This window comes from Monodelphis domestica, chromosome 2, assembly GCF_027887165.1.
Source record: "Monodelphis domestica isolate mMonDom1 chromosome 2, mMonDom1.pri, whole genome shotgun sequence".
NCBI lineage: Eukaryota > Metazoa > Chordata > Mammalia > Didelphimorphia > Didelphidae > Monodelphis > Monodelphis domestica.
The window spans coordinates 227,544,079-227,564,684 of NC_077228.1; the positions used below are offsets into that span (position 1 = coordinate 227,544,079).

The 20,606-nt window shown below is 36.0% G+C and overlaps 2 protein-coding genes across 7 annotated transcripts in view; one reads left to right on the plus strand and one right to left on the minus strand.

Moving 5' to 3' along the window:
• Positions 1–18,290, minus strand: part of HELZ (helicase with zinc finger) — a 266,896-nt gene extending 248,606 nt beyond the window's left edge. For all 6 annotated transcript variants that reach the window (XM_007482771.3, XM_007482772.3, XM_001379116.4 and 3 more), the window contains exons 1-2: positions 18,187–18,290; positions 16,641–16,704 (exon numbers count right to left, since the gene is read on the minus strand). The gene's annotated coding sequence lies outside the window, so the exon portion shown is untranslated. The remainder of the gene's footprint in view (positions 1–16,640; positions 16,705–18,186) is intronic.
• On the plus strand, positions 8,133–19,140 carry LOC130456919 (uncharacterized). Its single transcript, XM_056814677.1, has 4 exons — positions 8,133–8,237; positions 17,723–18,021; positions 18,098–18,461; positions 18,591–19,140. Exons 1-4 carry the CDS (start codon positions 8,133–8,135, stop codon positions 18,666–18,668), a joined length of 846 nt encoding a protein of 281 aa, XP_056670655.1. The 3' UTR covers positions 18,669–19,140.
• The last annotated feature ends 1,466 nt before the right edge of the window (positions 19,141–20,606 follow it).

Here is a 20,606-nt window from a genome sequence, read left to right on the forward strand (position 1 = left end):
AAGGGATTTAAAAAAAAAAAAAATATATATATATATATATATATTCTCCTTTTGCTTCCAGAATCTATGGTTTTGTTACTTCAAGTAGTACTCCACCAACAAAGATCACAATTCCATTATGATAGTATATATTCAAAAACTATATTATGGAAAAATTAATCATCTTACATATTAACTGGCGAAGATTTCTCTTTGAACTTATGCAGGCTGATTCTCGAAAAATAGTGAGGGAAAACTAGGTAGCTCAATGAATTGTGCACTAGGTCTGAAATGAGGACAACTTAGGTTAGCTCTGTGACCCTGGACAAATCACTTAATTCCTTGCCTAGCCTTTACCACTCTTCTACCTTGAACTGTACTTAATACTGATTCTAAGAAAATAAGAGTCAGGGTTTTTTTTTAACACATTACCATAATAGAGTGATTTATGAAGAACTACCATCAACCACTATCACCATAACAGAACTTTATAAAGAAAAAAATAAATTCCTCCTTCTTACACCAAATCATCTATCAGTAAATTCCCTCCTTACACCAAATCATCTATCAGTAAATGTCAAAGAATTTTTAACAAAGGAAGAAGTCAATGTTAAATGATTCCATAAAAACATAGAAAAGATTTATGTTGTTTTTTTCTGGTAGATAAATAAATTCACAAGATCCACCTTTAAATATAAATATAGGCAATTCCTTGCTTAAAAATAAGTGGTGTTGAAGCCACTAGATAACATAGTGGATAGAGGACTAGACTCAGGAGGACCTGGGTTCAAATTTGACCTCAGATAATTCCTAGCTGTGTGCCCTAGGCAAGTTCACTTAACCCCAGCTGCCTAGCCTTTACCATTCTTCTGCCTTGGAATCCATACTCAAGATACCCAAGGCAGAAGGTAAGGATTAAAAAAAAGAAAAGGAATGAGTGATGTTAAAAAGTTTCTGAGGCAAGCAGCTGTTTGGAATTTGGACTGCATTATTACAAAGAAATAATATTGAAAATGTTGAATAGATTCTAAGGAAAGTCCATAAAAGCATATTTAGCCCATATGGTATACTCTCCAGAAAATTCTCCTAAATGATTTATAACATAGAGGTGAGCATAGATTCTACAAAGCTATAAGAACTCCACCTATGGAAGGTCCAAGATTTGGATTTCTTGGGCAAATCACTCAACTAAAATAACTACAGACCTCTATGGTATATAGGATAGTTAGAAGATGGATGGATGGATGGATGGATGGATGGATGGATGGATGGATGGATGGATGGATGCATGGATGCATGGATGCATGGATGCATGGATGCATGGACAGATGGATGGATGGACAGGCTAGGCCTGTTCACAATTTGTGTGTCCATCATCCACAAATTTAAAGTGCAAACTATTTAATACCACTTATTCAGGAATAAGGGAGTTGAAATTTATCCTAATGGGGGGAAGTTAGTTGGCTCAGTAGACAGTCAGGCCTAGTGACAGAAGGTCCTGGGTTCAAATCTGACCTCAGACTCTTTCTAGCTGTGTGACCCCACTGGGCAAATCACTTAACACCCATTAACTAGCTCCTACAACTCTTCTACCTTATATTGGTTCTAAGACAGGAAGGAAGGGTTTAAAAAAAAAAAGAAAGAAATCTAGGCTAATTTAGGGAGTGCAAATACCCATACTAATGAAATTATAGTCTCTTGAATTACCAGAGATGCCTAAAACATAGAATAATGTTATAAAAAACTAATCATCATAACATTTCTATAAGAAAATCCTTTTAGAATTCTACCCTGGGCCTACAGGAACATAATTTAGAATAACAGGGATTAAGAGAATACAGATTTAGAGATAGAGGGAAGTATTAGGTTAGTTGGTCCAACAATAATATTTTACAGCTGAAGAACCCCAAATCAAGGCATGTTGAGTGGTATGTACAAAGTTACAAAGTGAATGGCAGAATTATAAATTAGAACATAGGTTCTCTCATTCCAAATTCAGCACTCTCACCATTGTTCCAAGATGCTTTCCAGGGAAATAGACCAAAATAGAGCCTGACTGCAGGTCACTGTTGATGACTCTAGTATCTTAAAGGAAGAATTACTTCCAAATAATGTGGAAAAGGCTGGTTCTGGCAGAAATTAGAACTCAGTTTTTGGTACAAGAACTCACTATTAGTCAAAAACTCTTGAGAAAAATTAAAAGTAGGCTGGTAAAAACTACAAACTGATCAATATCTCAACACCATATATCAAAGGGGTCATGATTTAGACATAAAAGGTAATATTCTAAAAATTGGGGGAGCATGGAAAATTTTACCTATCAGATTTATGTATAAGAATAGTTTATGACCAAGCAAGAGATAGACTCATAAAGAAGTAAAATGGATAATTCTGATTACATGAAATTAAAAGTTTTTGCACAAAAACCAAAAGTCAAAATTAATTAGATGGAAGGCAGAAAGGTGGGAGAAGGAAGCATAATTTATAGCAACTTTCTCTAATAAAGTCCTCATTTCTCTAATTTGGAGGGGGACTAACTCAAATGATATGAACCAGTAGTTCTCAGAAGAAAAAAATAAAACTATCTTTAGTAATACCAAAAAAAATGCTCCAAATAACTAATATTAGAGAATGCAATTTAAAAAAACTCTAAGATGCCACCTCACACCTATCAGATTGGCTAACATGATAGAAAAGGAAAATGATACATATAAAAGAGGATAAGGAAAAATAGATATATTAATACATAAGGGTGGAATTGTCCAATCAAATTTTGGTCCAATAATTAAAGAATAATCTGGAACTATGCCAAAAGGACTATAAAACAGTGTTTACCCTTTGACTCAGCAATTCTTCTATATTACCCTTTCCTTAATTAGGTCTATATCCCAAAGGGATCAAAGAAAAATGAAATGAACCTATATGTGGTAGCAAAAAAGAATACTACTGTCCAATAAGAAATGACTAGAGGAATAGTTTCAGAAAAACCTAGGAAGACTTCTATGAACTTATACAAAATGAAGTGATCAGAACCAGGAGAACATTATACACAATAATAGCAACAATAATCAACTGTTAACAGACTCTGATCAAAACAACTGATTCAAAAACTATTTCAAAGGCCTCATGATGAAAAATGTTATCTACCTCCAGAGAGAACTGATAAACTCTAAATGCACAATAAAGCACTTTTTTCACTTTCTTTTTTCTTTTTTTTTGTTGGGTGGGTGTGGAGTGGGAACTTGGCTAATATAGAAATGCTTTGCATGACTTCACAAGTATAATGAATGTCATATTGCTTGTTTTCTCAATGGATGAGGGAAATGTTAAGGAAAGGGATAGCAATTAGAACTCAAAAAAATTAATAAACATTAAAAGTAACTAATAAATGCTATAAATCCAAAAATAGTAATAAAATAAACATGAATCTTGAAAAAAATTTAAAGCAATGAGAACTCTTAAAGAAATAGCAATGGAAGTCCTTTACCAGTTTAAAGACCAAGAGCCACAATTACCAACTGAAAAGTTTTTGCTCCTACTCCTTCTAGTCCTATTTCTAAAGACTATCATCTGCTTCACTGACAGTACTTGTTGCTTCTCTCTTCTTTGAGGTCCACAGCAGAGAAGAAAATCTAATAGCTTCTTCCCTAGAGTCAAGTCCCAAAAGAAAATAAGACGGGGGAGAAAGGGGTATGTGAAGTGGTAGAGGCAGAAGCAATAGTGGATCAAAGTGGAAAAAAGGCTTCAAAGATTTGCCTTCACATTTATTGGTCTGGCAACCAGAGATCAAATCCTATAATGATAAACTAAATGGAACAGAGAATTTAAAAAGTAGGAAGAAAGAATTTTAGAAGAGGTTCAAGTGTCTAGAGAACATAAAGCAGAAAGAGCTAAGGCAGTATTCATATGTAAAACAATATAAACCTAGCTATCCCCAATGGAAGGATGAGTCTCTAAAAGAATTAGAAAGAGAACTAGGCCATTAGTTTAACAAAGTTAGTCCATACAGAGTAGCAAGAACAAGATACTCAGTTTGAGAAATCCAAGAGAGACTAAGGCATATATCCAGAAGGAAACAGGAACACACACTACCCCAAAATACAAAGAAAAGAATTAAATACCACACAGGAAACAGCTTCAAGGAATAAGACCTCTAACAGTAAAGAAAAGAGCTATGGATTCAAGAGAAAACTAACCCTAGCAGTTAAGAATTCAAGCTAGGAAGAGAAAACACATCCATCTCAAGACAGAGCAGTGTGAAAACTCAACATGGGAATAAAAAAGGTGGGTGGGGATCCCACAGTACAAAAAGGGCTAAACTGATGTGGCCCCATCTGTGTCTTACACCTCATAGTCTAAATTTGTGCTAACTCTTCCCACAGATGCTACATTTCTACAAGAATGCATCCCAGGTTAGAGAGATAAGAATATTTTATATCTGTTTTTCTTACTATGCTTTTTTACTTTGCTTTGAACTGACTGAGTCTACTAGCTAATAATTAAAGGTAAACTTACTAGTAGAAGATCAAGAATTCTAGTTTTCCAAGTATGGATCCAGAAGGTACTCTTGTGAACCCAAAAACAGAAGCTCTCTCAAGGAAGACCCAATTTATAAGAGTGCTAAGTTTGAACAAAAGCCACTAAAGTAAATGTAACACATATGTAAGAGACTAAGGTAAATCAGGGATTTGGAATTTAGAAGAAAAATTCTCCAGTAAGGAAATTTGATTTAATGAGTGATTTCAGACAAAAGCTAATACTGACTTAATTAATAAATAGCATGTTTTAAACTTTAAAAAAGTATCCAAATTCCAAGCCTTTTCTCTTTTAAATGTAGATAATACTGACACATAGCTCTCTGGGATTCCCACTGATAGCATGAATTTTAAAATGGCATACCACATGCTACCTTTCTTAAACTTCCTAACTGCTACTATCTCCACTGCAAATAAAATTACGTTGAACATATTTTGTATATTTTGCTTATTGTAGGTTGGTCATTGAGAAGTAAAATATGAATAAATAAACTGGAGCTGAATGAAACATATATAATGTATATACATATGTATGAGTATATACAAAATGTTTCACCCACTAGAGTGGGCGCTTTCAGAGCAAGATTTATTTCATTTTTGCCTTGGTAACCTTAATACCTAACACTAGGCCTAGAATATAATAGGCCCTAAATATATATACTATATTGGTTGATTTAAGGTAGTGAAGTATTACCACAATAATATAAAATGGGTCTTCCTGATAAGTTAAAAGACTCAGTTACTACCTGGGTCAAATATCTATTTCCTCCAAAGGCAAAGTCACTTAATCTCTCAATAAAAATAATAACAACAGTTAACATTTACATAGTGCTTTGAGGTTAATGAAGTCCTTTACTAATATCTCATTTTACCCTAACAACTCAGGGAGGTAGGTGCTATTATTATTCCCATTTTAAAGACAAGGAAACTGAAAATAAGAAAAGTTAAATGACTTGGCAAGGTAGTTGGTGGTTCATCCTCTGGTTTTTGAAGAGGACCAAAGACTGGGATGATATCTTGACTTGCAAATGAATTAACATACTTAATAAGACTTCAGGCTGCATTTGAAATTAGTCCTTCCAAATTCTAGCTCTAGGGCTCAATTTACTGTGTCACCTTTCAGAACTTTTAGTCCAGATCTTTTTCAAATGGTGCTATCTTACAATCAACTGAACAGCAATCAAAGAGCCTACATAGTATCAATTTTTTAGTTCCACCTGAAATAGTGCACTGTTATTTCATAATAACTGATTTTACCTGCTATTGTGAGGTTTAAAACAGCCTACACTTAAAGTAAATGGAATTCTCCTATAAGTATATAAAATACTATTTCTACAGCTGGAAGAAATGTCATTACACTGATAAAAGTTTTTTTTCAAGCATGGACCCTCACAAAACTAAGAGCTAAGGCTCTTAGCCAACATGTCACATATAAACTGAGTAGCCAAAATTAAAAAATTGTTAATTAAATAATTGTTAAAAGAGAGTAACAAGTAACTTCATTAGACATAGTAACTTTCCATTGCTGAGATGGCTGGGGGGGAACGGGGAGAATAGAATTTATAATGTTCCCAAAAAATATTATCTTATTATATACTTATTTCAGAGGCAACAATAAAAAAAAACAGACTAACTGTAGTAGAAGTCAAGATTATCAAAATCAAACAAACAAAAAGACCTTTTTTAATGAAAGTAACAAGCCATCAGTAAAAAGATGAAAGAACTTTAAGCACAGGATGACAGAAGGTACTATTGTCTTCATCCTACACCAAGTTTTTCCTCTTATTCTAAAAATGCCCTGAATGTAAACAATCCCTAGAGACTGCCTATATATTCATAAAGATGGAAATATTATGGATGTAATGAACCAAAAAAAATCATACACAGAATCCTAGATTTTGTGCTCAAAGGGACCTTAGATGTCCTCAAATCCAACTCCTCATTTAACAGGTGTAAAATCTGAGGTCAAAAGGTTAAATGACTTCCACAATTAAAAACTCTAAAGTCTAATTTGAATCCAGGTCTTCCTAGACTCCAAGTCCATTGCTCTACCTCCACTGCTCCACTTAGGGCACAGTTATTACTGTGATAAGATTCTTTTGAATTGCATTTTTTTTCTAACTTCAGGTATTCTGGAATAGTATATCTATCCAGATAATATAGGGTAAAAAGAGAGAAATCTTTGAGGAATACGAAATAATTTATGGATTAGGATCTGAGCAGCAAAGATTGAGATGGGCATTCTATGCATAGAGAATAGCTTATGCAAATACAGTGGCAGGAAATGGAGTAAAATGTCTAAGGAATAGCAGAGTATGTGAAGAAGAGTAATATAAAACCTGAAAAAGTAGACTGAAGTCAGATTATTAAATGCAAAGTGCTTGCATTTTAGAGGAAATAGGGAGCCATTGGAGCTTTTAGAGACCTGTGTTATTCTTGTAGAAACAACAGAAAAGTTTGAACTAGATAATAGTATAATTATGCAGATTTAGAACTGGCTGAATGGCCAAAGAATAGTAATTAACAGTTCAATGTCAAGTTGGAATAAAACCACCAGCTGAGGAACCCAGGGATCTATGCTTCCCTCAGAAGTGCTTAACATTCTTATCAATGACTTGGATAAAAGCATAAAGCTGAGTAAGATAGCTAACATACTGGATGACTACCAGACAGGCTAGAACACTGAGATTAGTATAATATGGTGAAATTTTAAAATAATAAAGGTAAAATATTATTCATTAATTCAAAAAAATCAACTTTACAAGTAAAAGATGACAGAAGCAGAGCTAGAGAGAAATTAAACTAAAAAAGATCTGGGGATCTTAACAAACAAGCTCAACATGATAAGAACAATCCTCTGTGATTAAAAAAGCTAATGCATTCTTGTACTAAATTGAGAGGCATATCAAAGACTAAATAGGTAAAAGCACCAACTGTACTAAGCTCTGATCAGATCTCATCTGAAATACTGTGTTCAATTCTGGACGCCACATTTTAAGAAGAGCAATAAGATGAAGAGTGTTCAGAAATGAACTACAAGCATGGTTAAGAGCCTAAAGATCACATCATCTTTTTAAAGAGGAGGTAAATAGAAATGTTTCACCTGGGGAAAAAGAGAACATATAAAAAAGAGAAACTACTAGCTAACCTATTTAAAAAAGACTGGATTTGATTCCAGGAATGGTAGAACAGGAATTAGATTTGTTATCTTTGGTCCTTTAAGATAGAAGTAGAGAAAAGGAAAGTTTAAACTGGATATAAGGCAAAACTTCCTAACGAAGTTGTCCAGATGTGGAAGGAAATTATTTTAACAAAGAGTAGATAAGTTACAAGGGGAATCCAATGAAGGTATATTGTACTACATGACCTCCAACAAAGATTCTGTGAAATAAATCTGTTTAAGGTGGCCCTTTATACAACTGCTCACTCTTATAAACAATCCATGTTTTTCTCTTTTCTTCTATATCTTATTGTCATTGTGTCTATTATTCCAAAAAATTCTAAAGATTACATTTATAAATTTAAAAATCTTAAATCTTAAAAAAGTTAATAAAAGTCTTTAAAGCTTACAATTATATAGCACTTTAAATTCATAATATCCCCCAAAGTCCTATTCCAATGATTCATAATGCCAATGAAGCGAATCTCTCCCCATCCTTAAAGGTTCTTAAAGGCTATGTCCATATAATTCATTCAGTTGAAAAGGTTTCAGTTTTGGGCCTGGTAAGAGACTATGTCTCTCATGTAAAGAACAAGCTAGCCAAGTGTGAAGAGATTTGCCTTCTGTTAGGTGATCACTAGATGACCACAATATAAGTATCATTTAATGAGGCAGAGAAATTAGTCATCCTGTAAAGTGAATACACAAAAATCATCTAATCAGTGTAATAGGTTCTCCCTTTACCAGATCACAAGCCTCATTAAATAATATCTATGATTTTGTTGTCATCTTTTGAAGTAATATAATAGCCCTTTATAATCATTATCTTATTTGGTCCTCACAACAATGGTGTGAAGCAGGCAAGACAAGTGAAAGAAACTGGAGCTCAGATAAATTAAGTAATTTGCCTGGAATCAAACGTAGGTTAGTGATTCCAAGTTCAGGGCTCTTTCTAGGACACCAGTCAAAATACTGCTTAGTCTCACTTTTATGTGGCAAACAAGGATGAAAAAATCAGTCGTTTAAGAGTAAGAAAACAAAAATATTAAGTTGATATTCCTATTTGACATTTAAAATGTTCTCCATGATATGAATTAATGATACAATGAGATAATATATGATCATTTGATATGTTCAAAACAGACAAATTTAAAGCCTGGATCATTAAACAGTTCTGCATACCAAAGAGTAGGGAAAAGGGACAATCACTTCTAAAAATAGTAACATGAAAATTTCAGATCCTCCAAAGCTCCAAATACAGTACAATCCACATAGAGGGTTAGTACCATTACAGTCTGGGTTATTGCCTGAGGTTTTTGCTTCACTCACCTAAAGTACCTCATTTGCAAACAATCATGGCTCAAGTCACCTTTTAATAATAATGATTATACAATATCATCCATGGCCTAGCTGACAACAATCCTTTCAGCTCATAACTCTCTCATTGTCTACCGACAATAACACTACTACTTTTCTTGATTTTTTTCTGTACCCTGTCCTGAGAGTTTACTGAGGATTAACTCACCACACTCAGGGGGCAAGGAGCAAAGGGAAGAAGTATAAAGTTTCTCTTTCCTTAGAACTCTTATGGTAGATAACCAAGTTAAAGCTACTACTCACCAACTGTACTATCAACTATTGTCCTTCCAACTTTTGATGAAAAGTTGTGTCCTTCCCCAACAGATATCTCACACACACACACACACACACACACACACACACACACACACACACACAAACACACACACATACTGTCTTGGAGTTGTCAGATACCCAACACTGATCCCAAGTCATTTCTACAAGGCACTGACATATTACATAAATTAAGCACACACAGAAAAAATCTAATTTAATTCAACAAGTATTTACTGACAACCTATTACATACAAGTTTCTGTGCTAGTCAACAAAGATAAATAAAATAGAGTCCTTACTTTAAGTAATTTATGATCTAGGTACAAAGAACTCATAGCAAGTAAAAAAGGTTACTATTTTTTCTGAAAAGTAGACAATTTACCCTCAAGCTCTTCCCTGAAACAAAATGACTTCCCAAAGAAGTCAAAACAGATTCTTCCGACTAAATGCAATACTTTATCTCACCAAGAAGTAGCAAATTTTGGCTGTGACTGTCAACTTCAAATTTCTGTTTTTGCTCTCCAGACAGCTCCTTATTTTTCTAACAAGCTATTGCTTATAGTTTTACTTATTATTTTTAGATATCATAAAAAGCTTTATTTTCTTAAATAGAAAATGTTTCTTCCCAGTCACATAGCTTTCTGCACTGCATATCACTCCAAAAAGAGTTCTTTGGAATTTCTGAGAGAATGAAACCTTCAAAGATATCATATAACAAAATTTTAGAGCATTCTCATCAAATCTTCAGTTTTTAGGACTTCAAGAGAGCTTACATAGTGGGACAAACATAGAATAAGGGCAGCTAGGTGGCTCAGAAAATAGAGACCAAACCTTCCTCACTGTGTGACCCTAGGCAAGTCATTTAACCCCAAATGCCTAGCCTTTACCATTCTTCTGCCTTGTAATCAATATTTAAATGGAGGGGAAGGGAATGAAGGGAGGGGAGTCCTCTCTGGGACTTAGTAGCAAAACTACTAAGCAGTACAAGTGTAGAAAATATTAATGAAGGGTGTCCTAAATAAGGGTATACATTTAAACTCTGATTCAATGCCCTACCTTTCATCTTTTCCTACTGTCTACCTCCATCTCTGCCACTGCAAGTGAATCCCAGACAGGTTTCCAAGATTTTTTTTGTGATTTGCATCAACTACCTGTTAGCAGGGATAATTTCACCAAAAGCACAGAAGCAATTTTGGTATAAAGAAAGTAAAACAGTAAAAAAAAAAAAGTAAATTGATAGCTGCCCAAAATGATTAAATTATGTTACAGGTATCATAAAAGCTATAAAAAGGTATTAACCTCTGTCCAAAAAAAAAGTATTCTCTGGAAATTTGAAAGAATAATCAGCGTGCCAGATTTGGCTTCACCAACCTATTTTCTAGTAAATCTGCTGATCCTTTGAGCTGAATATGCCTAACTTATAAGAAAAGGTTGATGTGACTGCTAAATATTAAATTCAGAAGCACTTAACTTCTGCATAATATAAAAGAAATATAATAGGATGGAAACTATTTAAACTTAGAAAAAAACCATTCCTACAGTTATATGTGCAAATCTCCTAAAAAGATTTATGCTTTACATATACACACAAATATATACAAATAAAATATATTTGCTAAGTAAATTATTTATAATTATGTTTAAGGAATCCTACATGCGTAAAACCACCATGAATTATGAACCTAACTATATAATAAAGGAATGATACTGACTATATCTAAAAATTTTTATGAAGTTAACTAACCTGAAAAGATACTCAATCTATCATAACTCTTTTTTAGGAATATTTTAAAAACAAGGCTAGCAAATTTTATACAAAAATCAAAGGCTAATTATTATTCATTCTAACTGAATAGAAATGGCAGTCATTTGCCTAGCAAGTACTTGAGCAGAATGTACAGAGGCAGATCTTAAATTGAAGAAGATACAATGATCCTATTTCCACTGACCTCAGGGATATGTGTGGTGAGATGATAACAAACAGAAAAAAATGAATTTCACAGACACTAAAAGTTCAAGAGAAGCAGCTGACCAGAGGCAAAGAATTCCATTGAGGTATGAAACAGGTAGTCATGGATCATGATTCCAACTCTAAATGACTTTGGAACCCCTAAAAGAAAAGAAGTCTCTGCTCCGGGATCCCAATAAAGTGGGCTACTATATGTTGTATAGCATAATCTTTATTAATTTTTTTTTGAGATTTGAGTAAGCACAGTTACAAATATGGAAGTATTCAGTACACTTCCAAGGTTTCTAGGTAAGGATTTTTATCCAATATATGACAAGCACCACAAGGGGCTCTGCACCTCTGATGAAAGGGTTACACATATTTACTTAATAAGGGTCTATGACCCTCTGACAAAAAGATTACATATATTTACTTAATAAGTCTATTAAAAAGCATGCAATCATAACAGTTTTTCATATTGTTGCTTTTTAAAGTTCCTTTCTTTCCTCTAAGCTGAGAAGTTAAACACCTGCTGCTGATTAAGTTTATCCAGTCCCTTCAGCACAATTCAAAGAGCATGAAAAGACTATTTTACTACTGCTAGGCAAGCATTTGAAACTTAAATGTAGCCTATAATTACCATGGATTGTTATATTTTAATCTGTACACAAATAGGAATGTCACATCTCATTCTTTATCAACTATATATTAGCATTTTTCTGTTGAGTTCTATTCACTAATATGCTCCTTTATAAATTTTCCTAGTTTTTTTTTTTTACATATTCCCCATCTAGAATGATACCAACATGATATAGTTTATAGAACACTGGATTTGCAGTCAGATGACCTGGATTCAAATCTAAGCTTTACTGCTTAGCTATGTGACTTCTCTGGATCTATTTCCTCATCTGGAAAAATGAGATAGCTGAACTACAAAATTTATAAATTCTCTCCAGCTCTAAGCCCTATGATCATTTCTGAGTAAAAATCATCATGTGTTTTAAGCATTTAGCGTTATATATAATGGCCCTATAAGCATTTATATACACTTGCCATGTGACAGGCACTGTGCTAAGCACTTTTTTTTTAAACCCTTACCATATTAGAATAAGCACTGTGTTTCGGTTCCAAGGCAGAAGAGCAGTAAGGGCTAGGCAACCAGGATTAAGTGACAACTAGGAAGTGTCTGAGGCCAGATTTGAACCCAGGACCTCCTATCTCTGTACCTGGCTTTCAATCCACAGACTCACCTAGCTGTTCTAGCTATGCACTTTTAGACAAATATCACATTGATTCTCACAACAACCCTGCAATATGGGTGTTAATATTATCCCCATTTTACAATTGAGGAAACTGAAGCAAACAGAGGTTAAGTGACTGGCTCAAGATCACACAGCTAGTTAGTATCTGAGGCTGGTTTTGAACTCAGGTCTTCCTGCTCCAAATTCATATCTCTGTACTCAATGTAAGTCAGTACTCCATAAAAAGCTGACTCAGCAATGTAAATTAAATAACTTTGCTATTAAAACCTATCTTCTTGCTACATGATTGCAAAGTCCAAACCATTCAAATTTAGCAGCAGATAGAAAACCTACTAATTCTAAAAAGTACAACTTTACTTAAAAATAATGACCTGATCTCAAAAGGCCCAACTTTTAAAAATTACAGTAAAATGTTCAATTATGGATTTTTGCCTTATGACAGCTTTTAATATACTGATTTCCTCCATCTTTGAAGATTTTACTGAATGCAAGGTTTTATTGTGATAGTAATGGTATTGATATTCCAAATATAATACATTTGCATAATCTACAGGTACATTAAATGTGAAGAGCATTTTGGCATTTTTAGGCCTAAATTACCAGTTTCCACTCTTTTATAACAGAACCAACATTATGACAGATTAAAAACCTACTAGATTTTAACCCCATCATAACCTGTACTGAGTTATTATAGGGTCTGAATGTGCCAGCTTCAGGCTAGTAACTACAGGATAGGGGAGGAGGCAATGACAAGAGAATGATGAACAAAGACCCCATTTCTTCAATTAAAAAACTCAAAAATTATACTTATATATCAGTATTGTCATTTTTTCATACACAACTATTTTGACCTTTCAACTCACCATCACTCAACAAACCCCCCACCATTTCCTCCTTTGGACTTCCAATATCAACTAAGATGGCCCTTCCTTCTCACAAAGGCTAACCCTTACATGTACCCTTGATCACATCCCCTCCAAACTTCTCCAACAGATTGTGCTCACTAACATCTGTTCCAAGCTTCAATATTACTGTCCTACAGGTTCCTTTCCTGCTACATATAAACATCCTTTTAAAAAAAATTTGGCCCTTCAGGCAAACTTCTTGAAATCTATCCACATTCAGGACCTCTACTTTCTTTCCCACTTTCTTTAGAATACCCTGTAATCAATTTTCTAATGTCAAATGAAACTGCTCTCTCCCAGAATTACCAATTATCCCTTAATTGGCAAAGCTAACAACCACTTCTCAATCCTAATCCTTCTTAACCTTTATAAAAGCAAGTGGTACTATTGAGCACCATCTCCTAAGATACTTTGCCATGTTCTTAGTTTTCACCACACTGCTAGGTCTTGTTTCTCCTAGCATTCTGACCTTTTCTTCTCAGTCTCCCTTACTGGATCACTACCCATGTCATGTCAGCTATATACCTCAAGACATTATTTCTTGGGCCCTCTTCTTTCTCTATACTCACTTGGTAACCTCAATTCGTAAGGGTTTAATCAAATCTATACAGATGACTACAGCTAGATGGCACAATGGATAAGAGTATTGAACTTAAAGTCAGAAAGATCCAAACTCAATATAGCCTGTCTCTTTCTGGCATCTCTTACAGGTCACTTAATCTGTCTGCCTCAATTTCTTCATCTGGGAATAATAATGGTCTCTACCACCCATAAGATAAAATGAGATTAATATTTATAATAAAGCACTATCTATATAAATGCTAGCTAACTAAATATGCAGCCTTGGTTTCTCTCCCAAGGTCTTAAGCCCTACATAAACCTACTGAACATTTCAAAATTAAGTCCCATAATAAGCAACTCAAGCTCAGAATGTCCAAAACTGAATTCACTACTTTCCCCCCAAAACCCACTCCTCTTCTAAATTTCCTAATTTTCATTAAGGACATCACCAACCTTTTAAATTATCCAATGTCAGTCAGCTTTGACTCCTCATTCCCAATCACCTCAAATATTTAATCAGCTGACAAATCCTGCCATTTCTAACTCCACAATCCCTCTTACATAAAATCCTCTTCTTTCCAATCAGTCACCACCCTAGTTCAAGTCATCATTAACTTCTCCTGGACTAGCCTCATATTTGGCTCCCCTGACTCATGCTTCTCCCCACTCCAATCCATCCTCCACATAACATCCAAAATTATTTTCCTAACCATGCATATCCCACTCAAACTCCAGGTAATTGCCTCTCACCTCAGGATCAAATATAAACTCATTTGTTTAAACATTTAAAGCTCTTTACAGCCTGACCCCACAAACACCAAACAAAACAAAAAGAGCCCTGGTACTCCTTCCATACCTTCACCTCTATTTTCCTGGTAAGGAAACTGAGACAAAGTAGTAAGTAATTTGCCCAGGGCCACACTGCTAGGAAGTGTACGAGGTAGTATTTTAACTCGGGTCTTCCTGACCAATGCTTAGTGTATATAAGAACACATATATTGCTATGAATCAACAAGCATTTATTAAGTACCTCATATATGCTAGGTATTCTTCACCTCTTAGAATACCAGGTTTCCTTTAAGACTTAGTTCAAGCACTACCATTCTGGTCCCCCTGGATGCTAGAATCTTTTCTCCCCAAATTATGGTGTATGTGTTTGTATGTGTTTTGTTTCTGTTTATGCATGTACATATATTCTCCACCACTAAAATGAAAGTTCCTTATGGAGCTGTTTTGCTCTTTGTAATCTGACACCCAGCATAATACCTAGCATATATGAGGTACTTAATAAATGCTTGTTGATTCATAGCAATATATGTGTTCTTATATACACTAAGCATTGGTCAGGAAGACCCGAGTTAAAATACTGCCTCGTACACTTCCTAGCAGTGTGACCCTGGGCAAATTACTTATTATTTTGTCTCAGTTTCCTTACCAGGAAAATAGGAAAAATAATGTAAGCCCTCCCAAAAACGAAACTAGAAATCATTTCACTTAAATATGGTTGCTTAAAGATATTAAACTATGGCTCATTTTTAGAAAAAAGTTCAAAAGTATATATAATTACTTTGAGAAAATATTATGTAATACCTCTTCAACCTTCTATCCTTATAAATCCCCCATCATCCATATTTAAAAAACTATATCAATCTATTAAGAATAACAACAATAACGATTACATCTGAGTATCTCTCTCATTAATCAGTTCCTCCCAATTAACCAAAGGAAAAAAAAACACAATAAAAACAACAATCTTGTAACTAAAAAAAAAGAATAGCAGCAATACACCAAAGAGTTCCAAGAATGTAGTCTTTTTTAAGTCAGAGCTAATGGTGAAAGTTATAAGAAAACATTTCATTTTGAATTCCTAAAATTAGAGTTATCTTAATAAGCCTCCTAATGCTACAACTTACCCATCACAGGTGAGTCAATCAGAAATTTCGGAAAAACGTGTGACAAGGGGTTGGACTAGATGACTACTGAGGTAAAACTATAAGATTCTTTGATTCCATGAGGAATTAAATTTCTAAGGAAATATGTCTAATTTCCACAAACCACAAAAAATTAATGTCATTAATCTGTATTCATACTCCATATTATTTTGTTATTTCAACTTCACCACAAGATGGAGAAAAGCTCTATGTTCAGTTTCCAAACCAAAAAAAAAGGCTATGATATGTCCAAGGCTTACCTTTTTAATATAAAAGTGTCACTTCACAAGTTAGGAACAAACTATTTACATAAAATATTCATACTTACCATCACTGATATACAGATGATACCTCTAATGTAAACAAAATGCACATGGACATTAGAGAAAAAACAAAATTAAGAAATATAATTAAAGCTTATATGTGGAAATCTGAATCTAAAAAGCCATAATGCTCAGAAGGTTATATAAAACAATATAACCCTCTGAAGACAACATTTAAGGCTTATGGAAATGCCAGAAAGCACAGGGCAAGTTCTGAAAAGTGTGAGAGGAAGCATGCTCTATACTGCAGGGATACTTTCTATTTCTAAGTCTTCTCCATCTATACTCTTATATGTATGACTAATTTCAAAAGCAAAAAAGGTATTTTGTTTACATAGTTTCAGAATTACCTTTAGGCATAAAAAGAGAATAGTAGAGAAGAAAAATAGTTTGAAACCTCACCTTACTCATTTCAACAGCAGTGGAGTTCATTAGTGATCAATCAGTTAAATTGTTCATCCAATTCCTAAGGACAATTTAAAAAAAGTAAAAATACGTCTATTCAGAATCAATATTAGATAAGGCAAAACTTAAGTATTCATCAGTAAGCAAAAGGGTATCTACATATTAAAGGGGGAAAAGCAAATTACTTTATGACATACTAGAAGAGCATGTCTTTGCAAATAAGTGTTTCCTTTATTTTAAAAGTATTTCAATTAGTAGAATAAAATGGTATCTATCTTGAACCTGTAGTTCAAGCTGGAGGCCCAAAACACACTGACAAAGGCTCTTCTTCTACTCCTAGTAAGCTCAGTGATAAGATTTTAAACCTCAGTGATTTTAAATGATAAATTAAGTCTTACAAGGTCCCCCATTCCCCACTCTCCACCCTCCCCCACACACACATTGGCACGTACACATCCCACAACCACCACTAGGGGAATCACTTTAAGTCCCTCTTTGTGGGTAGACTTTTCTTTCCGAACTGATGTTTTTCTTGGACGATGTTATAGTTTGGGGATGGGGGGGTGGGGGGGGACGACTGGGAGTAGGGTGGGGCAAGACCTAAAGATGGAGGTAATAATATTTGAATATCTACTCCAACTAACGGTCAAAACACTTCCATATTTAACCCTTGGCCTTTTCCAGTCAAGAGTCTGGCTGGAGGATGAAAATTATTAAAAAACAGCAACAACAATAACAAAAAACTTTAAGCAGGCATGTTTTAGGAAGAAAGGGTGAGGGTAAGGAAGCTCAAGAGTTCCCCCAAAAGGCTGTGAGTCTTTATACACCACCCCCCTCAATGGGGAAGATGGTCACTTTGAAGGAGCCTCTCCTACGCGATAGAAAAGTGGTGTTAAGTTGTTACTTTTTTTTCATTGCTAATTTTATTATTGGTATGTCTATGTTTGTGCAAGCATCGATAAAGATTTCCGAGGAAGGCGATTAGGGACTAGGGGGTAGAAGGAAGTCGGGGAGTCCTGGGCTGAGAGCAGGGAGCGGGAACAAAGATGACCCACTTTCTCTAACCCATCCCCCTCAAGGAGCAGTCCCAGTCCAGGGGGGGGCATCCAAGTGGCCCGGGGAAGTGGAGGAAGAGTTATAGGGAGTGGGAGAAAAGGAAGAAAGCTTCCTTCCCAATCTCCGCGTCCGCTCCCAAGACCCATAGGAGAGAGGCGCCCCTGGGGCCCCGAGTCGGCCCGGCCTCTTCCTCCCACAGGATCGAAACCCCTGCCACCCCCCTGCTGCAGGTCCAGGGTCTAGGTCCAAGTCTGGAGGAAAGGACAGTCCAGACCTCCCAGCGCCCGGGCCGGGCCTCGCCTCGCACAGCCCTACTCCCCAGGCCCAGAGCCCGCCGCTCGCCGCTGGGGCCCTCCAGCCCCAGGCCTCTCTCTCCCCAGCCGAAGGCCACCTTGAAGTGCGGTCAGTCCTCACGCCTCGTCCTGGGAGCAAAGAGGAGGCTCCCGGGGCGACCCCCGGGGCTTAGAAGGGGGAAGTCAGGACTTACCTGTCATTACTTTCTACGCCATCTTGAATCCACTTGTCAACGTCCCCACAAAGCATTATGGGAAAGAAAAAGCCTTTAAAGTGACTCCCCCCCCATCATCTCCCTTCCCCCTTCCTCCAGCCGGCCTTCATCAGCTTGGCCCTCTCCCCTCCCCCAGGTCGAACTCCCGCCCTCTCAGTTTCCACCGCCCCCTCGCCTCGGCCACGCCCCGAGCCGGAAAGTTTGGAGAGGGAGGGGCGTCCTCTAGCCTGCCCCAGAGGCTGCCTCTCGGCCTGGTAACACTCCCCCCTCCACCTCTTCCGCTACTTTCATTTGTATTCGAAATTCACATTCTAATTTAACCCCTTGTTTTGTTTGTTGCTGTAATTATTTGTTAAACTGTTATTTTGCTTTTTTTTTTTAAGAAATTGTTCCTGTCCCGGGATGCGGAGATGCTGAGCGCCCTTCCCCCATGGCTGGGGCCCGGAACAGGCCGTACTTAATAAGTCAGTTATAGGATTTTCCTGCTCGGCAATTTAGAAAATTTGTTTATTTATTTAGATACACTTCAATATGTATTATTACTAAATTTTAATATTTTTATTTGTTATCATATACACTGACTCTTAATAACCAAACTGCACTAAGCTTTGGATGTGCATGTGTGTACAGTAATAAACACCTAAATGCCAGCTAACTACTTATTTAAGCTTTAATAATTTACAACTACCCTGATTTTTTTGACCCTGTCTGTATATAGTATTAATAAATAAACATCTAAGTGAATATTTAAGCTCTAATAACAGTTTACCACTGCTCTAGGACGTTTGGGACACACTGTATATGTGCATAGTAGTAATAAATATCTAATTGCAAGATTTCATAGCTTAAAACTGCACTTAAACTTTTAGGACACCCTGTGTATATGTAGTAATAATAAATATCTAAGTGTGTATTTAAGCTTTAATAGCTTAACACTGCACTAAGGCTTTTGGGACACCTTGTATAGTGTAATTGCTACATAAGGAATGCATATGTAGCAATTATTTGTAGCATAATGTATGTGTGTGTATATATATATGTATATATACATATATGAAGATAGCTTCATTTCTGTGAAGAATTCCCCTTCCCCCCACCCCCCTTCACCCAAAGGAATGCATGTTTAAACTCCAGCTTGCAAAATCCCAAAAGGCTTGCTTGTCATTGTCCACTCTGGGGAAGGCAGCAGAGCCATGGAAATTCAGTAAGAGAAGAGGGTTGTCCCTTGGTAGGAGCAATTATTTATTTGTCTAGCTATTTATCTGTCTACTTAACTATTTGTCTATTTATCTGAAGGTTTAGAGGTGCTTTTTTTTTCCCTTTTGAGGGCATTGCCTTCTCTTACTCTGGGATGCTATGCATTTTCTATGAAGTCGTTTGGGCATCATGACCTGGAGAAAAATATCATCTTGAGTTTTGTTTCTGGGTTGTTTTTAAGACTGTAATCAAGGTTATGGGACTTCAATTTATTCACCTACAGTCTCTCTAGCCACTCCAGGTGAATGATTTAACCGGAAACCTCTTTCCCTGTCCCACCCTCCACCTCTCTAAGCCTGGAATATGGCATTAGGTCTAGCCTATTTCACCCTTTTAAGCCTATTATTTCTCAGAGCAGTCCACTACTCTTACAAGTCCAACGTAGCAGGTAGTACAAGGAGGTAGTATGGCTTGTAGAGGGACATGAAGGGAAATGTGTGCACACAGCCAAGGTACAACCCAAAAGTCTTGCTGTCGCCTCTAGCACCCAAATGTAAAAACTGATTAAACTCTGGATAGTCCTCATCTATTGCTAGCCCCTCCGACTCTGGACATTCTGTTCATGGGTTAGAAATTGTTCAGCCTGTCAAAACTGAGGGGTAGTTAATTCCTGTGAGCTCTAAGCACTTAATCTCAGTCTTTGTCTTGAGTCAGCTAAAGCTTCCAGCCTTTCCCTTCCCCAAAAGAAAATGAAAGAGCCAATTTAATTGTTATTTCTAAGCACCTTGACATGATGAGGGAGGCAGAAAGTTACCTAGGCTGTCTAACCACAAATAGTAACTAGAGGCAAGGGATCCACCTTCTACCAAGGAGTCATTGGTATTTAGTCTAAACCTGAGAGGCAGAAATTTCAACATCTCCAAACATACTCTTTCCTTGCTCAGTCTTAAATAAAAGAGTCTAAAAACAAAGCAGGGTGGGGGTTGGGGGAGAAGGCCAGGAGGGCAGCAATTCTGCCATTCAATTTTCCAACAGTAAATACTAGTTAGTATTGGTACTAAGTATACCTGGTAGCCCAGATGGAGAACCTCCCTCCTTCCTACTTGGAAGTTCTGGGATGGACTTCCACCAAAGCCCTACAGGGTGGAGGTCAATGAAAGCAGACTTATCTAAAGACCAGTCTGTCCATTAAGAAGATTTAT

Excerpts from the sequence above, each read along its gene's own strand:
- LOC130456919 (XM_056814677.1), top strand. The coding sequence starts at position 8,133 with ATGATTCATAATGCCAATGAAGCGAATCTCTCCCCATCCTTAAAGGTT. Across the intron at positions 8,238-17,722 it reads AGGTTTCAGTTTTGGGCCTG|GAGCAGTCCCAGTCCAGGGG; the intron begins GTAAGAGACTAT and ends ATCCCCCTCAAG. Across the intron at positions 18,462-18,590 it reads AGAGGCTGCCTCTCGGCCTG|AAATTGTTCCTGTCCCGGGA; the intron begins GTAACACTCCCC and ends TTTTTTTTTAAG.